This window comes from Leptonotus elevatus, chromosome 1 (assembly GCF_054856555.1).
Source record: "Leptonotus elevatus isolate MCC_2025b chromosome 1, RoL_Lele_1.0, whole genome shotgun sequence".
Lineage (NCBI taxonomy): Eukaryota > Metazoa > Chordata > Actinopteri > Syngnathiformes > Syngnathidae > Leptonotus > Leptonotus elevatus.
Genome location: NC_141239.1, coordinates 14,408,603 through 14,433,386, shown reverse-complemented (window position 1 = coordinate 14,433,386; position 24,784 = coordinate 14,408,603). Strand labels below are relative to the sequence as shown.

General features: G+C 40.0%; 1 protein-coding gene across 1 annotated transcript in view; it reads right to left on the bottom strand.

The window, feature by feature from the left end:
- The window catches only part of LOC147180980 (receptor-type tyrosine-protein phosphatase S-like), a 118,499-nt gene that overhangs the window by 74,180 nt on the left and 19,535 nt on the right, over positions 1 to 24,784 (bottom strand). Inside the window, exons 2-4 of the mRNA XM_086075916.1 lie at positions 20,134 to 20,344; positions 8,256 to 8,404; positions 5,873 to 6,014 (exon numbers count right to left, since the gene is read on the bottom strand). Of these exons, the coding sequence (XP_085932042.1) occupies positions 5,873 to 6,014; positions 8,256 to 8,404; positions 20,134 to 20,275 (433 nt within the window). The 5' untranslated portion in view covers positions 20,276 to 20,344. The remainder of the gene's footprint in view (positions 1 to 5,872; positions 6,015 to 8,255; positions 8,405 to 20,133; positions 20,345 to 24,784) is intronic.

The window sequence follows — 24,784 nt, the reverse complement described above, 5'->3', positions numbered from 1 at the left end:
GCAGGGAGCCTGATTCCGGAATAATCTGCAGTCCTCAGAGGCTCTAATGCTTTGACTCCTATAGACTGCAGGAGGACTGAAGAGGAGCACTTTAAATGCTAATGGGCCTTTATGAGAATAGATCACCACGCAGCACAATGAAAAATAAGGCCCGCGAGTCACCTCTATCTACAAGCCTTGCTTTGGGCTCAGCACTCTGATCCGCCAGCGCTAAACGAACACATCAAACATGGCCGTGTCACACGCTTCCATGCAAACAAGCGTGGCGAATCAAGGAGAAGAAAGGGGAGGCGCGAAGTAAAAAAGAAAAAAAATGTAAGAACGAGGCATGTTTCTCCACTCAAGGAGTGTAATCCTCATGCAGGACGAGTTGATATCCTCTGTTTTTTTTGTTTTTTTTTCATTTTGTTTTTTCCAGCTGCTTGAGCCGCCGGACACCCGAGGGGGGGCAGGATCAGATCTGACAGTCCGTCATACGAAGGGTGTTTATGGTGGCAGATCATCTCTCCTCCCTTCTCTTCCCTCACCCTCTGCCTCCCCCCACGTCATGCTTCCCTTTCTCCTAAAATGGGGCACTGGGAAGTGAGTATAATCAGGATTATACTGCACAAACCACCCGCACACAAATATTCACATACAAACCTACACTTATAAGGACGGCGTTAAAGCCTTCGCATGCAGTCATAACACAAACAAGCACACACCCTGCTGCAGTGATGAGAACCTCTCGCCCACTAGAGGTTTTCCAACATGCAGAAGTGCAGATATCCACATTTCCTGAAGGCTCAACGAAATGACTGCATGGAAGTGCTTGGTTTGCAGAGAAGCGAAAGTGGGGGTTGAGGATCGGCGTTTGGACAGGCAGACAGTGAGGTCAGGCAGGATAGATGAGTGTATAAATGAAAAAATGAATAAAACAAGAAGAGGAGAAATTAGAAAGCGACTGCTGTGAGCCACAAGAAGCCCCGCTGGTAGTGAAAGGAATGCGATTGTGAAATGAGATAGAGTGCGGGTAATGGAACAGAAAAGGTAACATCTAAGATAGAAGTGACGATAAACTGCCACATCTTCATCCATTAGCAAAGCCTACAGAGCAGCAAACCACATCCCGCGGCCCGCCACAAGCACCACACCGGCTGCTATTAGTGTCGGTCAACCATTACACTAAATGGTGACATGGAGCAGGGTAGTGGACAAAAATATATATATTTTTGCACAACTGGCCACTAATGGAAAGCATCTTGCGACATCAGGCCATTTTCTTCAGTGAATCCATTTATGATTTTGTTTGACATTTTTGGAGACGTTACACTTTTCTTTTCTTAAGTACATTCATATTTGATAGCTTGCTGGGGTTCATGTCTGTAGAGTCATTGCTACTCAAATGCAGTGACTCTCAAAGGTTATGGGAAATATTTTTTTTAGACACTGGAATTGCGTAGATTTACAAAAATATATATATATATTATTCATAAATTTTTTGTGAGATTTAAGTTTGTTCATATTTCTACAGTCCAACAATAATAATAAGCAACAGCAGCGCACCTGATCATTGTGGAGTACACAGCATCATAAAGCCAAATAGATTGATGATATTAATCTATAGTGTGTCGATGCTGTGCAACAAGTGGGCTCAAGGAACCCCGTGTTGGTGTGATTATCATATCATGCCCTTTAAAGTGACGTGAAGTCTAAGCCGTTAAGCCGTTATATTAAAAAACAATGAAGGTGAAGGTCATACTAACAAAATTCTATGCAGTGTTGTATTTTATCCCATAAAAAAGCTTGTATGAAAATGTGGTTAATCAAAAATGTATTTAAATGTGTCTACACTCATAAGAGGACAGCTTTCAAATCACAGCTGCATATTCTAATCCAGCCGGTCTATTGTTTTGCAATATAACATAATTAGATCATAGCAGAGGAAAACTACCTGTGCACTGATTTCATTTCTTTGATTCTTATTTCATTCTTATTCTTATTAAAAGTGCAAATTGTTTGACAAAAAACAGCAATGAGAAAACTCTTAATGTAATCTTGTGATCAATAGAAGAGCGAATGCATTCTGACTTTCAAAAAAAATAAAATAATGCTCACTATTTGTTAAGCGGGGAATCCGTTTTATGGTGCAGTAGACTTGTTTTGTTTGCTGTTAGCTTATTAAGCTTCACAAAATGGACAATATATTAGAAACACCAATCAATATAATATCACATCCTGTGTTATACTGTTCAAATTAGACCTCTGAAATTGAAAATTGATTGAATTGATATAGCTTTTGTATTGCACTTCATTATATCTATGTAGGACCTACCTTAATATTCCAACTGTTGAATATACAATTTAGTCAGAAAATACTAAATTGGACTGTCTTTAGCTCTCTGTCATTTTAATTTAATAGCTGATATTGACTGATTAGGGTTCAGAGAAAAATTCATAAACAAAAAACGCGAATATCAGTCATTGTACACCAAATGCGTGTTCGCATATTTGGTTACCATTTAACCACCAAATGTCAAATCAATTTGAATGGTACTTTTGTCGAAAAACAGGTCATCTTCCAAAAAATGAAAGATCCAAATGAAGGATCATGATGGTAAATGTAGTGCACTTTATCCACACCAGATGTTGTCCAAAGCGCTTTATCAAGCTATTGACTTTTTTTGAAAATTTATCGGAATGTACCCAAGACTAGCATATATGCGGCTAATGCGCTAACACAGCTGTGTCAACCTAAGGAAAGGTTTTCCCTTTTTTACTTTAAAATAATTTACTTTATAAACAAATAAATAAACCAGGGTTTTTTCCCCCCGCTTTTGGTAAAGTTTTATATTCATCCATGTTGTGTCTGTCATAGCAGCTAGCTAGCGCTAAGCTAACCCCTGTGAGGGTTTGTCTCGCTGATCCAGCGTCCAAATTTGCAAGGTCCCTTCATGCTAAGACGTCTTCAGAGACCAACAGAGAAGTATACCGACAAAGACGTTCACTGATACACTGCCTTAAATTGTCTCCTTTTTTTTTTTTTGACTGATTGCTAAACAGCTTATTGCTCATTAGCCGGCTAACTATCTATTAGGTGTTGGAATCATGACGTAACTCCTGATATGCTTCTATCGAAATCCATATTTGGTATGTTGCAGAACAATAGTCTCCATAACATTGTTTAGAAATATTTAACTACAACAACCAGCTTTGATTTTTATACTTGAGGTTAAATATTGTTGACATCAATCACGATCCTCTCTTCAATTCACTGCGCAGAGTTGCTGATTAGGAGGAATCAAATCAAAGATGTCACACAACAAGGCCATGAGCACACGCGTGCCGAGAGGCTAACCCCCCAGGTGTAGTTCATGCGGTAATGGCTTTTAGATTGGGGCTGTGTACAAAGATGATGGGCCGGGTTAACAGATGGCCAAGGGATGGCGGGGCCAACCTTCTGTTCATCCCTCAGCAGAACCCTCTCCTCCGTTCTTACTTTCTTTTCCTTTTTCCCTCCACTCCTCCGTCATCCCATTCCATCTCTTTTGTTTCACTTGACTCACGCCACCACCCGTTTCCTCACCCTCTAGCAACTGTGCTTCACCTCCCCTCGACCTCCCCCCTCCCTCTCGCCCTTGCTTCCTCAATTTCCGCCGGCAGATACGGGTTGTCTGCCAGCCCCAAGTCTAATCCCCAGATTTTTTTTTCTTTCTTCTCATGGCGTGTAGCCGCTCTAGCAGCCATCCCTTCTATTTCTTTGTCCTTTGCTGCTGTGCTGGGCAGATGGCCAGTGCTCACAGCTGCAAGTCAAGTTCATAGCGTGTTGGAGCACCACATTGGAGAATATTCCTCCAAGGAGGCTGTGAACCGGTGATTAACCAGCGCTCTGGCCAGGACGTGCGAGTGATTGGGGCATGCTGGGATGCAGCAGCCCTGCTAGCCTGCGAGCCTGATGCGACTATAAAAAGAACAGTCCGCTGCAGCTTCATGCGGAGGTCGAGCTTTGGCCCGGCTCGCTGCAGCGGAGGGGGGGGTCAGCAACCGAAGCCAGGTGCCCACACGTGGAAGAGAGACATGCTCCTTTGTCCAAGGGTGGCAAAAGTAACTAACTCAGTGTTTAAGTTGATTAAGTACAGTTTGTAAGCAAATGTGTATGCAAGACCAAAACTGCCCAAAAAAATAGAATTAAAAAACCCATAAAGTAATAAAAGGGAAAATAAAAACTGATATAAAATTAAAAAATTTAACACAAAAAATTAAAATAAATGGAAATAAAAACAACTAAATATATACATACATCGATAAATAAATAGAAGTAAAAATAAATACAAAAATAAAAATAAAGATTAAAAAAATAAAAATAAAAATAAATGTGTAAATAAACACAAAAATAAATAGGACAGGAAGCGGGAAAGAGAAAGACCTCGGTTACCCGGGTTGAGGACTAGCCTCAATACACGGTGCAGGTGCTAAACCCCCGTCCAAACAAAAACACACTTGATAATGATGAACGACCTCGGGACGGAAAAAGTTCAGTATTGCATGACGCAATGCACTCTGGGAACAGAACAGTGGCCAAAAAGTGCATAATTACTCAAACAATAGGTTTTTTTTCCAGTTGGTTCAAAATGCATGAAGTGAAGTGCAATACATTTCCCATCCCTGGTCTAGATTACCCTTACTGTTTATTTCTTTAAACTGCATTTCAAACATCACTGGGCTCTTTTAATAGGCATTCACATAGGCCTACAACTTGTTTGTACCCATACACGCAAACAATAGTACAGAAACAAACAAAAGTACAGAAAATGTTCCCTTTGCCATTTTTTGTACCTTTTTTAACAATAAACAGGACTTATTTGAGACAGTCCTCCAATAAATACGACCACATAGGTCGTTTTGAAAAGCTGCCATATTACGACCAAGTGTTACGTGTTTTAGTTTAGCGACCTCTTTTGGCCATGTTAAATAGCACAAAATTACAAAAGCGAGACTCGAACCCGGTCTCCTGTCGAGACGATCCGGGTTCGAGTTTTGTATTTTTGCGCTATTTAACACGGCCGATAGGTGTCGCTAAACTACAATACGTGACACTTGGTCGTATTTTGGTGCATGGTAAAACGACCAATATGGTCGTTATTGTTGGACTTGTTGACTTATTTCTACCTCGGGGTTCAATTTCAAAGATGGGAAATCCAGGTCCAGAAAGTAAAAACCCTGCCACAGTTTGACTTTGGCTACAGGTGCTTGTACTCAACCGACAGGTAAACGAGGTCACTACAGGGTATAACCCAAAAATATGTACATTGGAGAGAAAAATTGACCCTACAGTACCCTTTTTAGTTTAGAGTTTATATATTAATACTTTTATATATTTATATTTATTTATAAGTGCCCACTTCAAAGCGTTGAGATGCTTCTGAAATGTCCAGACTCTATAGTACATGGCCTGCATTGAATGGGAATAAAAGGAGCCGTTTTGATTGGTCGGCTGTGACCACTCCCACAACGACTAAGCCGTCTTCCCTTTTGCAGGTCCGCTATGGACTCGTCTGTGAAATGACCAATACAACATTAGGTCTAACCTGCCTGCATTTGAAATCAATTTACACCGGTCACGAAAGAAGAACCTTTTAAGCATTATCGTAAAGCTCCATTACAAATAAGTCATGCTAACAATGTAGCAGCCGTGGCTACCATCAGCTTGTTTACAGTGCTGATGCTAGCATAGACCTGCTGTATTTTGTTGAAGCTGCATTTGAGAAACACTCTAATGCACGTAAGTGAGAGAGACACACTCATGTCTTGCCATCAGTTTAAAAACTGCCAATTGCCCCCTTTAGTACAAAGTAAAAAAAAAAACTAATCATATACCGTCTCGTCGTCTCACCTCTGATAATGGCCAGCTTTGCAGTGACTGACAGCTCTCCTTCGCTGTTGCGCGCTACGCACTCGTAGATGTTCTCGTCTCGAGGTGCTCTGAGAGGTTGGATCCTCAGCACGGCGCCTGCGCCTTCGTCAAACTCGATGGTCTGAACAGCAAATGGAAAAGGCATTAGTTTTGTCGTAGTGGAAACAGGCCCACAAAAGTAAACAAGAAGATGTTAGAGTGGACCATTGGAAGTTGAAAACTAAGATGTTTGGCTTTTGAATTGGCTTGGGGGGGTAGAGATCGATCATTTCCCCCTTGGTGCAATTCTATCTCATTTTAAATTACTGATGATTCGATTTGGCAAAAAAAAAAAAAAGCATAATATCACCTTTGCAACCTGTAAATATACCAATTGACATGCACAAACAAGACCTCCATTGTTTTTTTTAACTTCATTTAAGTAGGGCTGTGTATCAATTCTTATTTCCTTAATCGATTCGATTTCGATTCACAAGAGTTCAGTTCGATTCAATTTCACTTTTTCCTGATTCGATTCATTTCAATTCAATCATACATCGATTACTTATGGCACATCAATTCTTCTTAAATGTCAAGGACGTGAGGAAAATCTCCACAAATATTAAATTCCAAAGTAAAGTTTGCGGAGGCAGTAACGGGTCAAATGTTTTTGTTTATTGATGAAAGTAACATGTGTTACAATCGCTTAAGTGTTATAAAAACATTGACATCAACAAGGATGAGGTGAAAATATTTTCATAATCTAATTCAATAATTGTAAATATAAATTTAAAAGATTCTGAATTGTCTTTAGGTGCAATAAGTCAGGTTTTACATAAAGAAAATACTTTTAAATTCATGTGAATGGTACATTTCAAGAATACAGTATTATTAAAAAAAAAAAAAAGTCCATTAAAATTCAACTTTTTTAAGAATTTATGGCTATAAGAGATATATAAAATAATTAATTCATGGTTTTATGAATCGATATCGGGCTTGAAAAGGAAAATCGATTTGATATCGATTATTAGATTTTTTCGAACCCCATAGTTAGATTTAGCAGTAATGTGGACATTGTTACATCAATTCAATGTTAATTTTTAGTTTTTTATTATTATGATTATGAAATATGAATCCTTGACCCCCTCATTAAGACACATACCTGCAGGAAAGTGGTGTCTTGTGGCAAGACACCCCAGCGCGTCACACTTACCATTCTGGGCTCACTGTTTGGAATGCAATGTGGTACCATGCATTAAGTGACAATAAATTATTCATTCACAGGCAAGCAGGGTCTTAGTCTTAGTAGCATGCATGTGTGAAAGGGACCAGATACTAAAGCTTCATTCAGATACAAGTTGCTCATTGGTGCACGAATCCCCACAAGCCCACACCCCTCCCATCTCCTTGGGAAAAAATAAAATAAAATTGGCCTGTGATTATTTGCATCTGTTCAGCCTTCGGAGCAAGCCAACGATGACTTCATTTAACCCCACTTCTCGATGGCTCGGCCTCAACTGCCAAAGAACATAACGCTTAATATTGCCTTTGAGTGAATAGTAAAACTTTTAGCACATAATGATTTTAATGGCACCCGTTAATTAAATGTTAATGTTGAGATTGACTGAGTAGCCACTGATTTTCACTGTATACATCCAATCTGTGTTCTCATGAATATTCAAAAAGTAAACATTAATTCCTTGGCTATCGTCTACATTGGTATGTTTTTCTGTGAGTCGCCCAAAGTAAAGTGGAAAAGGAAGAAGAAAATAAGAATGTATATAAGGCACAAACTTATTTACGTGGAGTCATAAGAAAGATGCTAGACAACGTAGCATTCATTTCCCCAAGTCGTAATCGTGGTGTTTGATTGACAGTTAAGTTAAGCAGGGCGGGGTTTCACTCCATTTAGGTGATCCACAGTTTTTAAAAGCAGAGAGAGATTTTGAAGCCTCTTGATGATTTTGGGGGGGGGGTCAAGATGGCAGGGTTGTGACCAACTTTCTTCTCTGTGGTATGTCAAATTTACAAGACATGTTTACAGTATTTTCATTTTACGCATGGCAAATTCTGTAAATTTGACTCTATTTAGAGTGGAGCAAATCGACTCCGTTTATTGCTCAGAGTAATATTTACACTTGGAAGAGAGTAAAATAAAAAAAAATTGACCAAAAAATAAAAGTCACTCAAGAGTTGAAGAATCCTTGAGTGACTTTTATTTATTTTGTTTTTATCCGTTATTTGACTCTCTTCCAAGTGTAAACATTCTTTCTATTTGGTCCCACTCTAAAGAAAGTCAAATGTACTCTACTGACTCTGCAGGGAAAGCATTTGGCATGCCATGCAGCAAACGTAAGATTTTAACATTGCGCACTGTGACAACCACCTCGATACGCTGAGAGTTGACTTTCTTGCCCTTCTTGTTCCAGTAGACGACCGGCTTGGGATTGCCGGCGGCCTGGCACACAAACGACGCCACGCCCCCTGACACGCCGATCTGGTCTGTGGGAATCTTGGTGAACTTGGGCGCAGCTGAGAAGAGAAAGCAGAAAAGAAAAAGAAAAAAGAAAAAACGATGTGAAAGTCGATCGGCAAAAGTAACCAACACCCTGCTGAGCGGTTCCAAATTTGCACCGGTCACAGTTTGTTTTGTGTTGAGCTAAATTCCCGGGTATCATCTAGAGGACACGCTGAAGGACTTCCTGTGGGTCATAAATTAAAGATGGGGTTGGGCTTTAGAGGAACGGCGCTCTCTGTCCAACTCGCTCGCTTACTCTCTGCTTCTTCCAGGCCAGTGCAGCCCTCAACTGCAGCAAAGACACTCTTTTGCAAGCATTAAGTCGCCCATACATAAGCAACTAATTGGTATGTATTAATAACAGATGGGCCAATTTGTCAGCACAAGCATCACCTTGGGGGATTTATACTTGTACTTTCTGAAGATCTTTACCGTTTTGGTCAGTCTATCGACATGACTGCTAATTTGTTTTACCCACAGGGGGGAATTGGAGGGAAATGATTGGGACTATTATGCTTTGTGTTGCAGCGCAGGATTAGAAAAGTGCTGCAATTGCCCCCTGCACCGAAAACAGCAATTTTCCAAGCCGGCCATTGGGCCAATATTACGGAACCGCCATTTTTTTCCCTGGCAATTGAGTCAGATCAATCAAACAGCCACGGCGCAGCCAGCCCTCGCTATCTGTCTGTGGCCTGTTGCCATGGTGGCCAGCTTAACTCCTCGTCAGCTACAGAATCGCTGCGATCCGTCAGGGTGAAGGCAGGATGACCCTTACCATGGCAACCTGAATCCCTCCTCCCACTCCCTTAAGTCTGGGCGGCTGAGGTCCTGCTGTGTTGACTCACTCCGGATTCTCTCAAGACAGAATCGGAGCTGAGAAAAAGCCTATCAAATAATCACTGGCAGATTCAAAAAGGCTGCTTGCACAGTTTTATTACGGGGATTAGGAATGGGCGAATATTGATACCATGTATAGGTATCGGGCCAAAATCAAGCCTTATTTCACAGTATCGGTACTCACGGTGGCCAGTACTACCTCTTGTAGCCGTTTTATGAGCAGGAACTAGAAATAAAAAGAATAGAAAATTGCCATTCATTTCATTCAATTTGAAGGAAAAATTTGATATTAAAATGATTTGTCATTGTTTTTTGAGGAAATTTTGGGTATCAAAAGTAGGGATGAGCGAGTACCCATATGAGGTATCGTATAGGGCCGATAAGTGGCCTGATTTGAAGGTATCGGTACTTGCAACGGTAGCCGATACTGGTATCAGTTGCCCTTTTTACGGCCTTTTTACAAACAGGAACAAGAATTGACAAAAAAATGAATAATTACAATAAAAAAAACATTAAAAACAATATTGATTGAATGCAATTTTACGGAAAAATTCCATATTGGCATCTATAGGCCTTTCTTTAAAATTGTCATTGTTTTTTATTGGAAATTTTATGTATCAAAACTAGTAGTGGTATCTGTATTTAGTATCGGTATCAGTGACTACTCAAGAGTTGAGTGTTCATACTGGTATCGGTCTGGGAAAAAAAAGTGATATCCAACATCCCTAATTAAAAGTACTAGTGGTATCAATACTTGGTATCAGTATCAGTGACTACTCAATAATTGAATAATCGTACTGGTATTGGTCTAAAAAAAATATATTATAGAGCATCGCTAATCACAGATACGAGTGGTATTGGTACTTGGGATCGATATCGGTGACTGCTCAAGAGTTAAGTACTTGTACTGGTATCAGTCTTTTAAAAAATGGTGTTGAACATCCTTAATCAAAAGTGCTAGTGGTAGTGGTATCAGTATTTGGTATTGACATCGGTGACTACTCAAGAGTTGAATATTTGTACTGGTATTGGTCTGAAAAAAGTGGTATCAAACATCACTACTCAAGAATACTAGTGGTATTGGTACTTGGTATCAGTATCCGTGACTACTCAAGAATTGAGTACTCGTACTGGAATCGGTCTGAGAAAAATTAGTATAAAGTATCCCTAGTCAAAGGTAATAGTTGTATTGGTACTTGGGATCGATATCGGTGACTGCTCAAGAGTTAAGTACTTGTACTGGTATCAGTATTTTAAAAAATGGTGTTGAATATCCCTAATCAAAAGTGCTAGTAGTATCAGTACTTGGTATTGATATCGGTGACTACTCAAGAATTGAATATTTGTACTGGTATTGGTCTGAAAAAAGTGGTATCAAACATCACTACTCAAAAATACTAGTGGTATTGGTACTTGGTATCAGTATCGGTAGCTACTCAAGAGTGAGTACTTGTACTGGTATCGGTCTGAGAAAAATGTGTATAGAGTATCCCTATCAAAGATAATAGTTGTACCGATATCGGTGACTGCTCAAGAGTTAAGTACTGGTTCTGGTATTGGTCTTAAAAAAAAAGTGGTGTTGAACATCCCTAATCAAAAGTACAGTGGTATTGGTACTTGGTATCGGTATTGATGATGACTACTCAAGAGTGAGTACTCGTACTGGTATCGGTCTGAAAAAAGTGCTCTCAAACATCCGTAAGAATTGCTAAACGTGCTAAAACAGCAGGTTTTCCGAGATGTGAGCTTATCAGGCCTGATCTATAACTCGGTTGGGTGTCCACGAGAAATTAACGAGTCGAATTCCATCATCGATGCTGCTCATCAATTCATTTAAATTCCAACCCTGAGAGATAACATCAATAATTCTACTGAGAAAGTAGCAGATACTAGTTGTGTTAGAAAGGCTCCAGGACTGGTGTCATAAGAGGTCGATTTCAAATCTAAACTACAAGTTTTCCTCTTCAAAGTAGTTGAAGCTTGAAAATGAGACACCCAAAAAAAATCTCACGGGGCCAGGTAGAATGAGCAGAAGGCTGCTTCAGCACTGCGACGTTCTTGTCGGCCAGGAACTGTAGGATGCTCAGGGCATTGTGTGCGGCTACGCGTTGTCCAGCCACAACTCTCGCTTTTCCGCAGGATCTCTTTCTAGACGTGCTGGTTGATAAATGTTCACATCCTAATGTTTTGCTTGCGTTTTACAGCCTTCAGGTTTTTGAGTCTCGCTCTTCCGAGCAAAAGCGCTCTAAATCGGTCCAATTGTGAGATTATATCTTGCGCAGAGCCCTCTTTTGGTTACACCACGGATTTCCTTTTGGATTTAGGCCTGGCTGGGCCATTCAAAAACGTAGAATATCATTTGAATTCAGTAAATTCCTCCTCAGCTTTCTACTAGACGTCGAAAGGGTTTTGGGGGCGGGAAATCCACGGGTAGGATGTATTCGGAGGCGTTGGTAAACATCAGCCACCCCTCCTAAAGGCCCAGTTGCAGCTGAAGAAAAACAAGCCGGGTGCGGTGTTCCTCTCGTGATGCTGTTTTGGTGTCCAGCATAGAAATTGCAGCCAGAAATTCTACCCTGGTGTCATCCGACCACAACACATTTTCTGACTCACGTTTGAGACACGTGAATATTATTTTTTGTAAAATGTTGCAATGCCTGGATGTTATTTGATTATTTGTGCATTTTGACAGGGGCGCGTGCTGGGGAATAAACAAAGCAAGTCCTAAATGTCAGAAACGAAATGGTCTCATTTAATACTTATCCACAATCCTCAACGGGAGGATACAGAAAGCCGCAGTTGGCACGGTGCAGTCGATCGGAACAAATTCATGGCCGTCATTTCAAGTCCCAAGAGCCCCGTTTATCTGGCCTGCTAAACTCAAAGCGAGGCTTGGGGACATTGGGAGTCGCGAGCCCCTAAAACCTGCAAAAGTACAAAAATGCTAACCTCGGACTGCCGTGTTCCTGTGACAGGATTATGCCTGAATTTCATATGCCTTGTTGAGCTCCAACATGATCTGACCGGCTTTCTGTACAGTCCAGAATGTTTTCTGTGCTCTCTTGAAAGCGCTTCAACACCAATCCTCTTGCAAAAGCGACCCCGCTGGCAATGTTACCACTTAAGCCTCTTCTTAAAGCCAGGGAAAAGCCCTGCAAGGCACTGACTTGGGCTGGATTTGCACGGAACAAAAACGTGTTATGACTGCGTGGTTGCGGGAAGCTGCCCGCTGAAAAAGGTGACTAACGAGGGTATCTTTCTCTCAATAAATGCTTTCGCTTGTTTTCACCAGAGCAGCCAGGTCGACGCATCTTCTAGCAATTGGCTTTTTTTTTTATCAAGCTTTTGAAAGCTGGAATCGTATATTTGACTGATTGAGGCTGCGCTCGCGTAGCAGGTGTAACAAAGCAATCAACATTGGAACTAATAGAGGTCTGTGTGCGCAACAGGTCAGGATGTGACGCGTCCTTTAAAGTGGCAAATGCAAATTAAACGCATCCGCTTTGAAAGACATATATAGGCCATGAAGAGCTGCTGTTGCAAATTGCATTTGGCTCTTATGGAGAAATATGACTGATGTCAGGGCTTTACAGTGCAACCAGCTGTGGCCTGACAAGCCCTTAAGTCATGTTGACTTCTGCATTTCTTCCTGTTTATGTTTTGACAAATGCCAGTTTCAGCTCATTTTACAGTACAGAATAAGCAATTCCCAGACTTACAGTATACATATTTACAGTAAAAACGATTGAGACACAGTTCAGAACGTCCAGTCCACCGAATCATGCCCTTTACATCCCCAGGAAATAAAATATATAAAATATGATATATGACATGAAATGTAAAACATATTGTCTTATTAACTCATTCACTGCCATTGACGGTTACAGACGTCAAAAATTCATTTGAACTATTTCTATTAGTTTAACATTTTTTTCCACTTTTTGTTAACAAGAGTATGAAAACCTAGAATTTTTGTTGTTGTACATTTAGAACAGATATTAAACTTGTGATTAATCGTGAGTTAACTCATGCAATTAATTACGATTTTAATCGCCCGACACTCCTAATTTTTAATTGTAATTAATCGCATGATTTCAATAGTTAACTCACGTTTAATCATAAATTTGATATCTGTTCTAAATGTACAATAAATAAATACTTGTTAACAAAAGTGGAAAAAAAATTTAACTAATAGAAATAGTTCAAATGAATTTTTGACGTCAATAGCCGTCAATGGCAGTGAATGAGTTAAGCACATAAGGCCCTATTTTCGTAGACAGGTGCGTAAAAAAGCGTGTAGCTTCATTTTCATGCCAGGTTGTGTTCCCCCCCTACAAGGACGCACAGAATCGCAAACACCCTCTTCTATCTGCACTAGTTCAACAAAATACCAAAAGAAAGAAAACTCCACCCACGCGCACATTTAGACTGCACTTTGCACTACACTTGCACTCATTGATCTGATTGCGTAAACTGAGGAATACAATAACAATATAAGTGCAGCTGTTGTTTATGTGCAAGTTTGTGCCTTTTGTAAGGGGGAAGAACTCGATACGTTTTTTTACTTCTTCCTACTACTCCCTTTTGAACATGTAAGCTGTGCTTAATGATGATTATGTATGTAAAAAAAAAATAATATTTTACATCTTTTTTATTTTAAGTGCAGTATTTCTGTTGCTGGTGTATATGTTCAATAAGCAAACAAAACAAACAAACAATACAATTTCAAAGATTAAAATAAACTTTTTTAAATGATGGAAAAGACCAGGTGTTTCCCAAGACAAGACTTACCATAATATTTATAATCAATTTAATCCAGTTTTTTTATTTATTTATTTTATGAGTGCTGTCTTTCCACAGTTAACTATAGGTATATGATAGGGGTGTGCCAAAAAATCGATTCTCATTAAGTACGATTCAGAATAGATTTTAAATGTCCCAAAATCGATTTTATTTCAATTATTTTATACTGTCTTGCCCTTATTTGCGTGTGCCTTTATTGGGAGCACTGTTCATGTTGTACACGATTTGGCCACTTAGGGAAGGTGTGGTTCCGCTCGTTCAGATACACTGTTAAGTTGTAGCCACATAGAAGCAAAAAGTCATGATAATAAAGTTATTCCAATAAAAGTTTGTTTTTTTGCAGTGTAGGATGTTAAGATGCTTCTCTGTATACATTCAGGCAGCGTTTTGTATGAATAGTCGTTCTTTTGAGTAATAAAAGTGCCGCGAGTAGGGCGCTAATTAGAATTAGCGAGTCAGACTGGAGTAGATCATGACAATTCTTTGCATATCTATAAATTGAAGCAGAAATAATTGTCAATCAAATAATTTCCAATCTAAAATCGTTCTGAATCGATAATTGATTCTGAATCAAATCGCAGACCTAAAAATCAGAATCGAATCGAATCGTGAGACAGTCAAAGATTCCCAGCTCTAGTATATAATGATTAAATCTTACCTTTGACACCGTGGCGATGTAATTTTTTAATGAAATATTCGGTATTTTGCTGGCTGAAGTAAAACGCCTGGTTCAGTAAGACCCCGCCTCTCCTCGTGTGGTTGCCGCACCCTTCTCATCCGAGCCGGCTGCTGCGCGCACCGCCCACAAAACTCTGGAGCGTGCGTTCGAGCTCTAGTGGCCACGCAAGACAGGCCATAGTATAACCGCATCTTCTTTCAATGTGGCAATTGGATGGATTTTCAATTATTCAATAAACATTTGAAACAAAACGGCTCTTTGCCTGCAAGTAATCGTAGTGGAGCAGAATGAGGGACCGAGAACCGGGTACCTGCTGCTTACAGCGCTAACCACCACACCATTCGTTCAGTCAGGTTCAACAGCGCAGAAGTTTAACTCGTAGTTGACACAAGTGTCGGCCAACCTGGGATTTTAAGACGGCCAATTGTCATTGCACTTTGGCATCGGAAATGTGAAGGACAATTGATTGCTTTGAATTCATTTAGACAGAATGTTTGCTGATAAAGGCTACTTTTATCACTATCCTGCCAGCATGGAGGTCTCAGAAAGTGGCCGTGTGTTTAGTCCGCATAGGAGGTGCGGTGGTGGGCACCTAATGACGTCATAGAGTGAGCACCCGCTCGTTTTCTCGGGTTGGGAGGGGCTGGTGCTTGGAGAGCAGAATGACCGAGAATTTCTCATAGAGGGGCGAATGGAGGAAAACATCACTTTGGTGAATTAGCATTTTAACATGGCTAAAGGCTCCAAAAACTAAACATGTAAGTGAGAAATTCTGAGAATTGTTTCTTTTGAGTCCATTTTGATCATTACGTTTAACATTTGTATATCTATTAGAACAGTCTTAGATTCTAAATATACCTTCTATTTGATAATTCATGAATGCCAAGATTTCACTTAAAGGTGCATTGTGCCGTTTAAAAAGGTAATATTCAAGCTTTTTCTACATCATGCATGTTTCACCAATGCCCAGATGAGTACGAAGAGCCCTGACTGTTTTACTCTGACTGCATCTATCAGCTTTTATCTTCCCTTTATAGTAGAGTGTGCTAGTGTTGCACGGGACACCGGTACCAGTACCGTACCTCGATGTTTTGGCGTCAAAAACGGCTCGGTATCATTTTTTCTTAGTACCGATACTACCGGAGAAGCATGAAGCGCTAATTAAGCTTATTAAAGCTTATTAAGTGTAGCGCTCGCTGGCCGTCTACTCCTCGTTGAGAAGTATGACGAGCCAATTAAGGCTCCACGGGAAGTGGAAGCCACGCGAAAGCATCGGCATTGCCTACGCATGTTTTCAGTAAACACATGCAGAACACACGTGTGGTTTTCAATGTTCAGTTTTAGAACCGTTTTGTAACAAGAGCAAATGTTTTTCGCGGCGAAGCAGAAGTAGAATCAGGGTGCGTTCAACGAACAAGCACACAGTAGGAAATCACAGTTATAGATAGAAAAAGCTCAGACGACTGACATTTTTTGCATTTTTGACACTTCCCTTAAAAATAAGTGGAGTGTGATATTTTGTTCCCAGTTTGGAGTATTTGATTACGCATTCGACTAATTGAGAGCGTAATGGAGAAGAGCAGAGACATGCACGCACACTCAAGCAACGTTGCATTGAGTCATGGAAGTGCCACTGTATTGCCAATATTTAAAACGGATGACATCAAATTCATTTAAAAAATACAGTACTTCAAAAATATGGCATGCAATGTGAAAGCACATGCAGTATATACATAAATATATACAGTATGTACATAAATTAACATGTATACATCCCAATATTTTGAATTAATAATAAATAAAAATTTGAAGTATTTTTATCGGTTTTAATTTTGCTGCTTTTGCTGATGTTTTAGAGTTTTGTCGAGGTTACCGTTTCAGTACCGGTATCGACGTATTTTATGCAGATATAGTATCAAAGTCAACATTTTGGTATCGTGACAACACTAGTTTTTTCTGACCTCATTTAAAGTCATGTCTTCGTTTGTCAACTGTGGCTGTCGCTTTAAGACCGTGCGCATACTCGCACACGCGCCCCATAAACGAGCCTGTGTGGCAGTCGCGAGTAAAAAAGTGTTAAGTATTTGTTATAAGCTTTGAAGAAAAAAAGTAGAAACAAAAGTAGAAAAATGGATTTGATCGCAATTAATCGCAATTAACTACAGAAAATTGTGCAATTAATTACTTAAAAATATATCTTTAAAAAGAAAAAACTGTTTAAATTCATAATTCAGTCATGTCCTTGAGGTCTCATACTTGTGAAAATGTGTAACCTACGTAGACCGTCAAACATGGCGGACGAGTAAAATCTGTTGTTAACAACAATGTTTTCTAATTCCCGATTCTTTGTTTACGTTTATTTTGGTAAACACATGTAGACTGTTCACAACAAACTGTTATCGTCGATTGTTTATTGAATAAAAAAAAGACAAAAAAAACTTCTATTGTGGTTAAGTGTTGTTCATATGCTGTAGAGGTGCTTCACTGCCTCCTATAGTCTGGGAGAATATCATCAAGCATAACCCAACCGTAACGGCCATCTGTTTTTTTTTGTTGTTTTTTTGCTGATTATATCTTAAAAATGTATTCCTGTTATGTTATTTTGTTGTTACACTAATGAAGAATTTTAGTCAAATGAAAATAATGACCTAAAAAAATTCAACTGGCTGAGATTTTTAGTAGTTTGATGTGTGTATTATCAGATTTGGAGTTGAAAAGGGCAGATATGTAAGTATATTTTGTCGGGGTGTCAAAATTAGTGTGTTAATTTTGAGTTCATTTAAAGTTCATTGAACACCATGTTTTCTCTTACTTGGAAAGCCGGTACTGGGGGAACGCAACGCAGAAGACATGTCCACGTGAAAAATTTGCAGCAATAGATTTAATAATAATGCATATATTTGTGGAGACTGTGTTCAATTTGTATTTTATGATTTTAAAAATGTGCAGAATTTCAATTTTAGATAGGTCTTAATATGAAAAGAAAAATGCACTGAGCTGTCACCAATGTCTTACAAATGCAATTATGCCATCTAGTGGCAGAAAAATGACCTCAACACAAATCCATATTACATTTATCTTTTTACAGTGGAGTACATCTTTTTGATTTTAACTCAATTGTATGAATTATTATGAAATTTATGTATCAATGATAAAATATGCAGCCATATTTCTTTTAGTTTAACACTTTTTCCGCTTTTATGTTAACAAGAATAGGAAATGTAGGGAAAAATTATTGTAATTTTATTGAACATTTAGAACAGATATAAATTTGTGATTAATCGTGAGTTAACTATTGAAGTCATGCGATGAATTACAATTACGATTAAAAAATAATGCAATCGCCTGACGCCCCCAATATTTTGTAAGCGTTGCAACAAGCAAATTCGGTAGAATGGCTCATGTGATGTAAAAGACCTTTCACAAATGCGAAATATGTACACAAAAAAGTGTTCAGAGAAGAGAGAAGTAAGTGACTGATACGGCAGCAAAAATAGCATGCTCTCAAATTAGCATCACGAATGAAAAAGAACATTACAACAACAACAATACCTTACAGAGAAATGCAATTTGCATTTTTTATTCTGGGAGCGCGTGCGTGCGTGTGTGTGCGTGTGTGTTGACCACTGAGGCAGGAAATCAGCGCAAATGTTGTCATCAAAAGGATGATGAGAAACATGCTGATGGGACCTCCCGGCTTATCAAAACACATTAACAAGCAGCAGTCCAGTCGCAATGTACTCGCAAGGCTGCAGACACTTTATACAAGCGCACACACCCTTTCTTACAGGCATGCATGCCAAATCCCGCACATGCTCCTCATATATTCACACTGCGGTACATTGTAATAATACATTCACACCTGATTGTGACGCGTGCGATTGGTTGGACATGGTGGGAAGGTAACAAGACCGCGACGCACCCCAAAATGCTCAAATCTGTTTGACGGACCATTTCAATGTCAACTTGCAGTCTCTCTCCAGACATCCTGCCTATTTCCTGGGAAATACTCCCCGCTATCATAGAACTTTTGTTGCTATGGCAACCAAATCATTTAGGACAGCCTGTTGTCACACGAACTTTGGAAGGTTTCAGGCAAAAAGGAGAGGACTGTAATGAATATAAGCTGGCAGACAGTATGGTGGAAAAGTCTTTGGGGTTTGATGCACGTTTCTCAACTCACCAAGCTGGATTTGGTGTTCATTTTGTCTGCTGCTTTTCAGTATTTGCTTTTAAATCCAATGTTATCTAATGACAGCATTAAATTGAATTCAATGACATTTATTTATTTATTTATTAAATCAAATTATATTTTGAAGAAAAATAGTGATATTTGACCATTTATGGATTATTTATTTTATTTTATTGTCATATTCATTTTGCCATTGGAGGCCAGTGCATGAATTGTGTGTGTATGTTTCCCGTTATATTATTGAGCCATCTGACTACCAGGAAGCCCCGAGAGTGTTGTGAATGCGTATGCGCGTCCCCCTTTTTCACCCCTGAAATGATTGGTACTCTTGCACACAAAAATTCCATGCATCGACCTTCAATGGCAAAATGGTTGAATATGCCAGTAAAAATATCATACAGCACTACTTTTATTCAAATTGAAATGCTGGCATGAGGTAACGTGTGTTTATAAACTGTCATGGCAGTGAGATTAAACAGGTCCAATGAAGCATTTCCAGCCACAAAGGTGTCCAGAGAGCGGAGCTAGCACTGCATTTTATTAATTAATTAATTAATTTATTTGTTTGTTTGTTTATTTATTTATGCATAAGGAAATTCTCAGGGCATTGAATCGATCGCATCTGGACTGCTCTGTTTGTCTTAGAAGGCAGTTCGCCACTCATCCGAGTAAGATTCATCAGTTCAGGCTTGATTAGAACTGCACCAGCCTAAGTTAATGCAGCAAACACAACTATTTATAATCTAAATCTGTCTTTGATGGAAATGGCACATTTAGAGTATGATGAGTTTATTTATATTTAAGTAAAATGGAAACAATAAACTTTTCAAATCAGCCGTACCGTACCGAATCGAATTGTAATCCCACAGAATTAAACCAAATAGAATTGTTCCACTTTAAAATTGAACCATCTTTGAATCGTATCTGCACTGTACTGTAAATACTGTAGTGCTTGTGAATTGGGTATGTGCCTTTAAGGGGTGTGGCCTTCTGAATTAGTCTGCATGTGACTAATTGCGGACTACAGCAGCTCCTTGTGAGCGTTCTTATTTTGTATTTATCTTTAAATCCTGTTCAAAAAAACAGCTCAAGCGTGTCGACAAGTGTGGCTCACCTTGCCCACAATGTGAGGGCATAACAGTACTTTGAACACTCATGCCACAGCGTATCTGAAGCTCGCTTGTGCCCTGTAATATGAAAGAGCGCATATGCTTAAATGACACTCGACATACCTGGTACCGCAAAAAGACTGTTCACTTTAATTAGCAGGATGATGAGATGCAGGAGGAGACCCAGGGGGGAGGTCCTGGGGCGGAACCCTGGGCTCAGCCTCCTGGACTGGACGAGTGCTCCGCCTGTGCTGCACAGATGCATGGTCCCGCTGTAGGCCGCTCGGAGATGACTGAAATGTGGTTGGGGCTTCACTCAGCAGGGGGGGGCACTCTGCAGACACACACGCAAATACACGAAGGTCAGCCAAAACGGATGAAAACATCGTAGCCGCACCTCTGATTCATCGCTGAAATGTCAGCACACTGTGAAGGGAAGAGGGGACTCATCCAAAAATTCAAAGCGAGGTAGGGGAAAACCTCCTCATGAAGAAAAATTCAAGGCAAATTCATGCTAATGCAGGATTAAGTCTTTTGATTTAGCCAGAGCACTTCAAACTGGGATTAAGGGCCCATGTGGGCCAGCCCTGACTCTACTAATACCAGAACAATAGCGCCACTGTGCACCAACGAAGACAAGAAACAGGCTGAAATTTGTATTTTGCCACACGGCTTCAGCAGTAATGAGCCTCTGTGCTAGTGAACCGTGAAATAAGCTGCAGTGATACATTTTTAAAGTTGCTTTACTCTCCTCAAAAGTCATAATTTAATTTATCTTTAGCTCTGACTTAAGTAATTCGATTTCACTGTTATGGCGGAACATAAAGGAGTCAATTAATGTGCCGCTGTAATGGAAAACATTTCATTGAGGGGCCAGAATGCGGCAAAACTGCAATAGCGGCATATACATCAAAGACTGCAGATTTAATGGAGGACGTCATCCGTCCCTCTCCTCGTTAAAAGCGCGCAGCATCGCACCTACGGGTTCACACCGTTCAGATCTGTGTTCTTGTAGACCGAGCAGAGGCACACTGTCCCTCAAGTCAATAACTCATCAGCCCTGTCCTCCTCCTCCTCTTCCTCTCCTCCATGGCAGAACATAGGTGAGGGAGAAAGCACCAACACTGAGTATGTGGGTAAAAAAAAATGGCCGCACCAGATTTAATCCATCAATCAGAGTTTGGGCTAGTTCCACCTGAACCTTAATTTTTCATTTTACCAAGACATTTTGAACAATTCTGTGCAACCTACATTATGGGAATAGTTTGGGGAATTCCATTGATATGTTCCATTGTGATTGTGCCCGAGTTGCACAAAGCAAGTGCCTTTAGGCCCATCGCACACCAAGCGACTGAGCACCGCAGTCCATCGGAGCGCTGAAATTGGAAAAAACTGCCACCCTGTATCACGTTTGCCCCTCATACAATACATTGTACTGCATTTTTTATTTGTTTTTGGTCTTTTTTATTGACAAAGTGAGGAAATGGGCGAGAATAAGGAGCGCTGAATTATTATTATTTTTGGGGGTCTTTTCTATTGACAAAGTGAGGAAATGGGTGAGAATAAGGAGAGCGTTTTTTTGTTTTTTTTTTCAGGCCGCTGGCAGTGATCGATAGCCCTAATGATCGAGTGCACTCATGCATTTCAGTGAAAGAGACTCGATGCACTTTTGATTTCTAGTCACAGGGGTGTATGAAACTAGAAATATATTTATTTATTTGTGTGTGTGTGTGTGTGTGTGTGTGTGTGTACTGTGTAGAAATATTGTCTGAATGCTGAGTAATTGACATTGAACTGAAATAATGTGAATTACTGTAATTTAATTTTTTTAAATGAATGAATTTTTACAATGTCTCAATCTAATAGGGAATTTTGTCACGGAAAATACATAATTATGTGAAATAGGAATTCTTGGATTATCTCAAATAATAGCCTCACAAGTCTTCTTGATGTTGGAACGGTTGGAATTGGGAACTTTCAAATGAAAAGTTAGAAATGTGGGGGAAATTGGGAGTTTTGAAATTGTTCTCAGGATATCCTGAATGAGCTGGATATTTTGAAGTGGGAATGGTTTGAACCAGTTGCATATGTTGGAAATATGGAATATTTAATTTTCGTGGGATTTTTCAGCATTTTCATTGAAAATGTGAAATTGGAGGGAAAATTGGTTTTAAGAGGAATGTAAAATGTATATATGTCCAGGTGAGTATTTTCACATTGGAATGGTGTGTACGGCTATTCAGCTTTCACACAATTACCTGCAGTGGAGTTTTCCATATTAAGTTGTATTGTTGTCATTTTCAGTCTTAACTTCTCACCATGAATACCCTTGTCCACATAAAAAGCGAAATAAAACAAGCTCAAGAATGTGAAAAATACAGACTGGGTGGTGGTTGTGCAGCGGAGCATGAGGCTGAAACATGTGGCCAGAACATCTGCCTCATTTTTGTATGGGAATCTTGGTTCAGCCTTTCCTATGTGGAGTTCACATACTCCCCCCGCGCCTGTGTCGGGTTTTTCTTCGGGTAATCCAGTTTCCTCCTACATTCTAAAACCATCCAGATGTAATAGGTTTACTGAAAACGAAATTGCCCTTAGGCGTAAATCTGAGTGTGAATGGTTGTTTGTCAATATGACCTGTGATTGACTGGTGAGTGTAATCCACCTTTAACTCGAAGTCATTTGAAATAGACTCCCGCTCACCACCTGTGACCCTGAACAGGATAAGCAGTAGAAAATGGATGGATAGATTGACTGGGAGGTTAGGCAATGAGGGAGATCGGCTTTCTCATTCCTTCTTGCCTCATTTTCAATCAGGCTTTAAATTCTCGTTTGACATTTGGACCATCTATTTTCCTTGGAATTTTAGATCAGCTGCCAATTTGCTAAACAGTACATTGTTCAAGATCTGAAGTTCCATAAGTAACCTTTATGGAGATTTGGAGAAACACCACTCAAGATGTTCCAATACTTTTGCCCGTATGCTGTGAAATGCAGTGGTCAGTGATGGAAAGGCTTTCACAAGCACTTACCTACATTGACAGCATAAACGCTAACATTTGTTCCATGAAATTGCATTAATTTATTCCCTACAGTCCTTGCACTACAATGGCAATGGGACTGCTTCTTTAACCAATCAAATTTGCCCTCACATGGTAAGTCGGAGCCAGAGCGCTGGCCACATGACGATGTCAGCATTTTTACATCCTCTGGTTAGTTGATCAGTGCAAAACTGGTTACAGCCAAGTCAGCAAAATACGCAAATATATTTCATCAACAAAATCTCCGGTGAGTATGATGTATTTTATTGACAAGTTTTTAATGTTTTTTGATAAATATTGATTAGAGTAGTGAATTGGCCGTTGAAAACAAAGTCCGAAAAAGAATTTTCCCATTCAAGGCATAGCGTCATATTGTCGTCTAAAAGGGCTGTTTGGGGATTCCCCTTACATCTCCGTACATGTGACGTATCTACGCGGGGAGTGCACATGTGAGAAAGCTACCTACGCCGTTCATTCAGAAGTAGTTATGGGAATATTTGGCTGGCTAACGACTTCCTAGCAACGGGAATATTTGACCGGCTATCGCCTTGCTGTTGGCAGGCTAACGCTGTGCTAGCAACAAACGGAAGGGAAGTGATAAACAAAGTCCCTTAGAGCTAGCTAGGATGGTGCTAGTAGCAATGAAGATGACTTGAAAATTGGGCCAGAGAGAAAGAAAACATCATTTGTTCTGCCATTGGCTGGAGTACAGCGTGGGATCTTCGAGGCTAAAGTAAGCTATTTTAAGCTAAAAAGTTTGACCATTGGTCATTGGTGAGATTCCGAGCTCTAAATACAGATATTACAAACAATTACATGCTTTAATGACATGGTATATATATATATATACATATATATATATATATATATATATATATTTGTGATGTGCTAGCAGTGATTTTAAGTGTTGGATTAAGTCGGGTAATTTCCCACTGAAAGCCAAGTTCTTAACTTGCGTGACCCGTGCCCAGAGCGTGACAAAGCATGTATCCGCAGTTGATATTCCATATTGTCATTGATGTATCAGCATGCACAAAAGCGAGGCCTTCTTCACTGTGACATCCCCGCCGCGTGGGCGCTAATGGCGTGCCGAGATTACCGCTGACCCTTCCTCGCCTATTTTCCTAAACGAAAAGGGCATTTCTGGTGCGTTACATATTCAAAGACTCCCCCCGTCTACTTATCGAGCTAATGACCTGCTCCAACGCATTACGGGCTGCCACTTCCTCCTCTAAAAATAGCCGATCTGGAAAAGCACATCGGTCTATCTGATATACAGGCTCTATTTCGTTCACCGCTGCGTAGCCTCGCTCTTATCTCGGGCCGGCGTAATCGAGGTTGAATAGAAAAGCTTTCAACATGTCCGTTTTTCAATTGAACAATATGATAAGAAGAATCAGGGCTCATTCAAGCTCCAGCGGCAGCACGTTAAGTAAATTCCCCTCTTAGGGAAACTCAATTTGCTGCTGTTAATCTAACTAGAGCTGCCGCTCCGTGTGCAGACTCATGGCCACTCCAGCGTTAGGCGGCGCTCATCTATATTTCACTGTCTCCTGTTTGCCGGGTTTGCCGAGGCCTCGCTATCTCACCGTGCCCTCATCGTCACCCTTCATATCTTCCTCGCGGTTTATCCGGCGCTCCCTGTTGTCTTTCACCTGCTGACAAAGCCCTCTCTCTTCCCCTTCCACTTTAGTCACTCACCCAGCCTCCTAAACCCTTAATCTTCCCCTCGT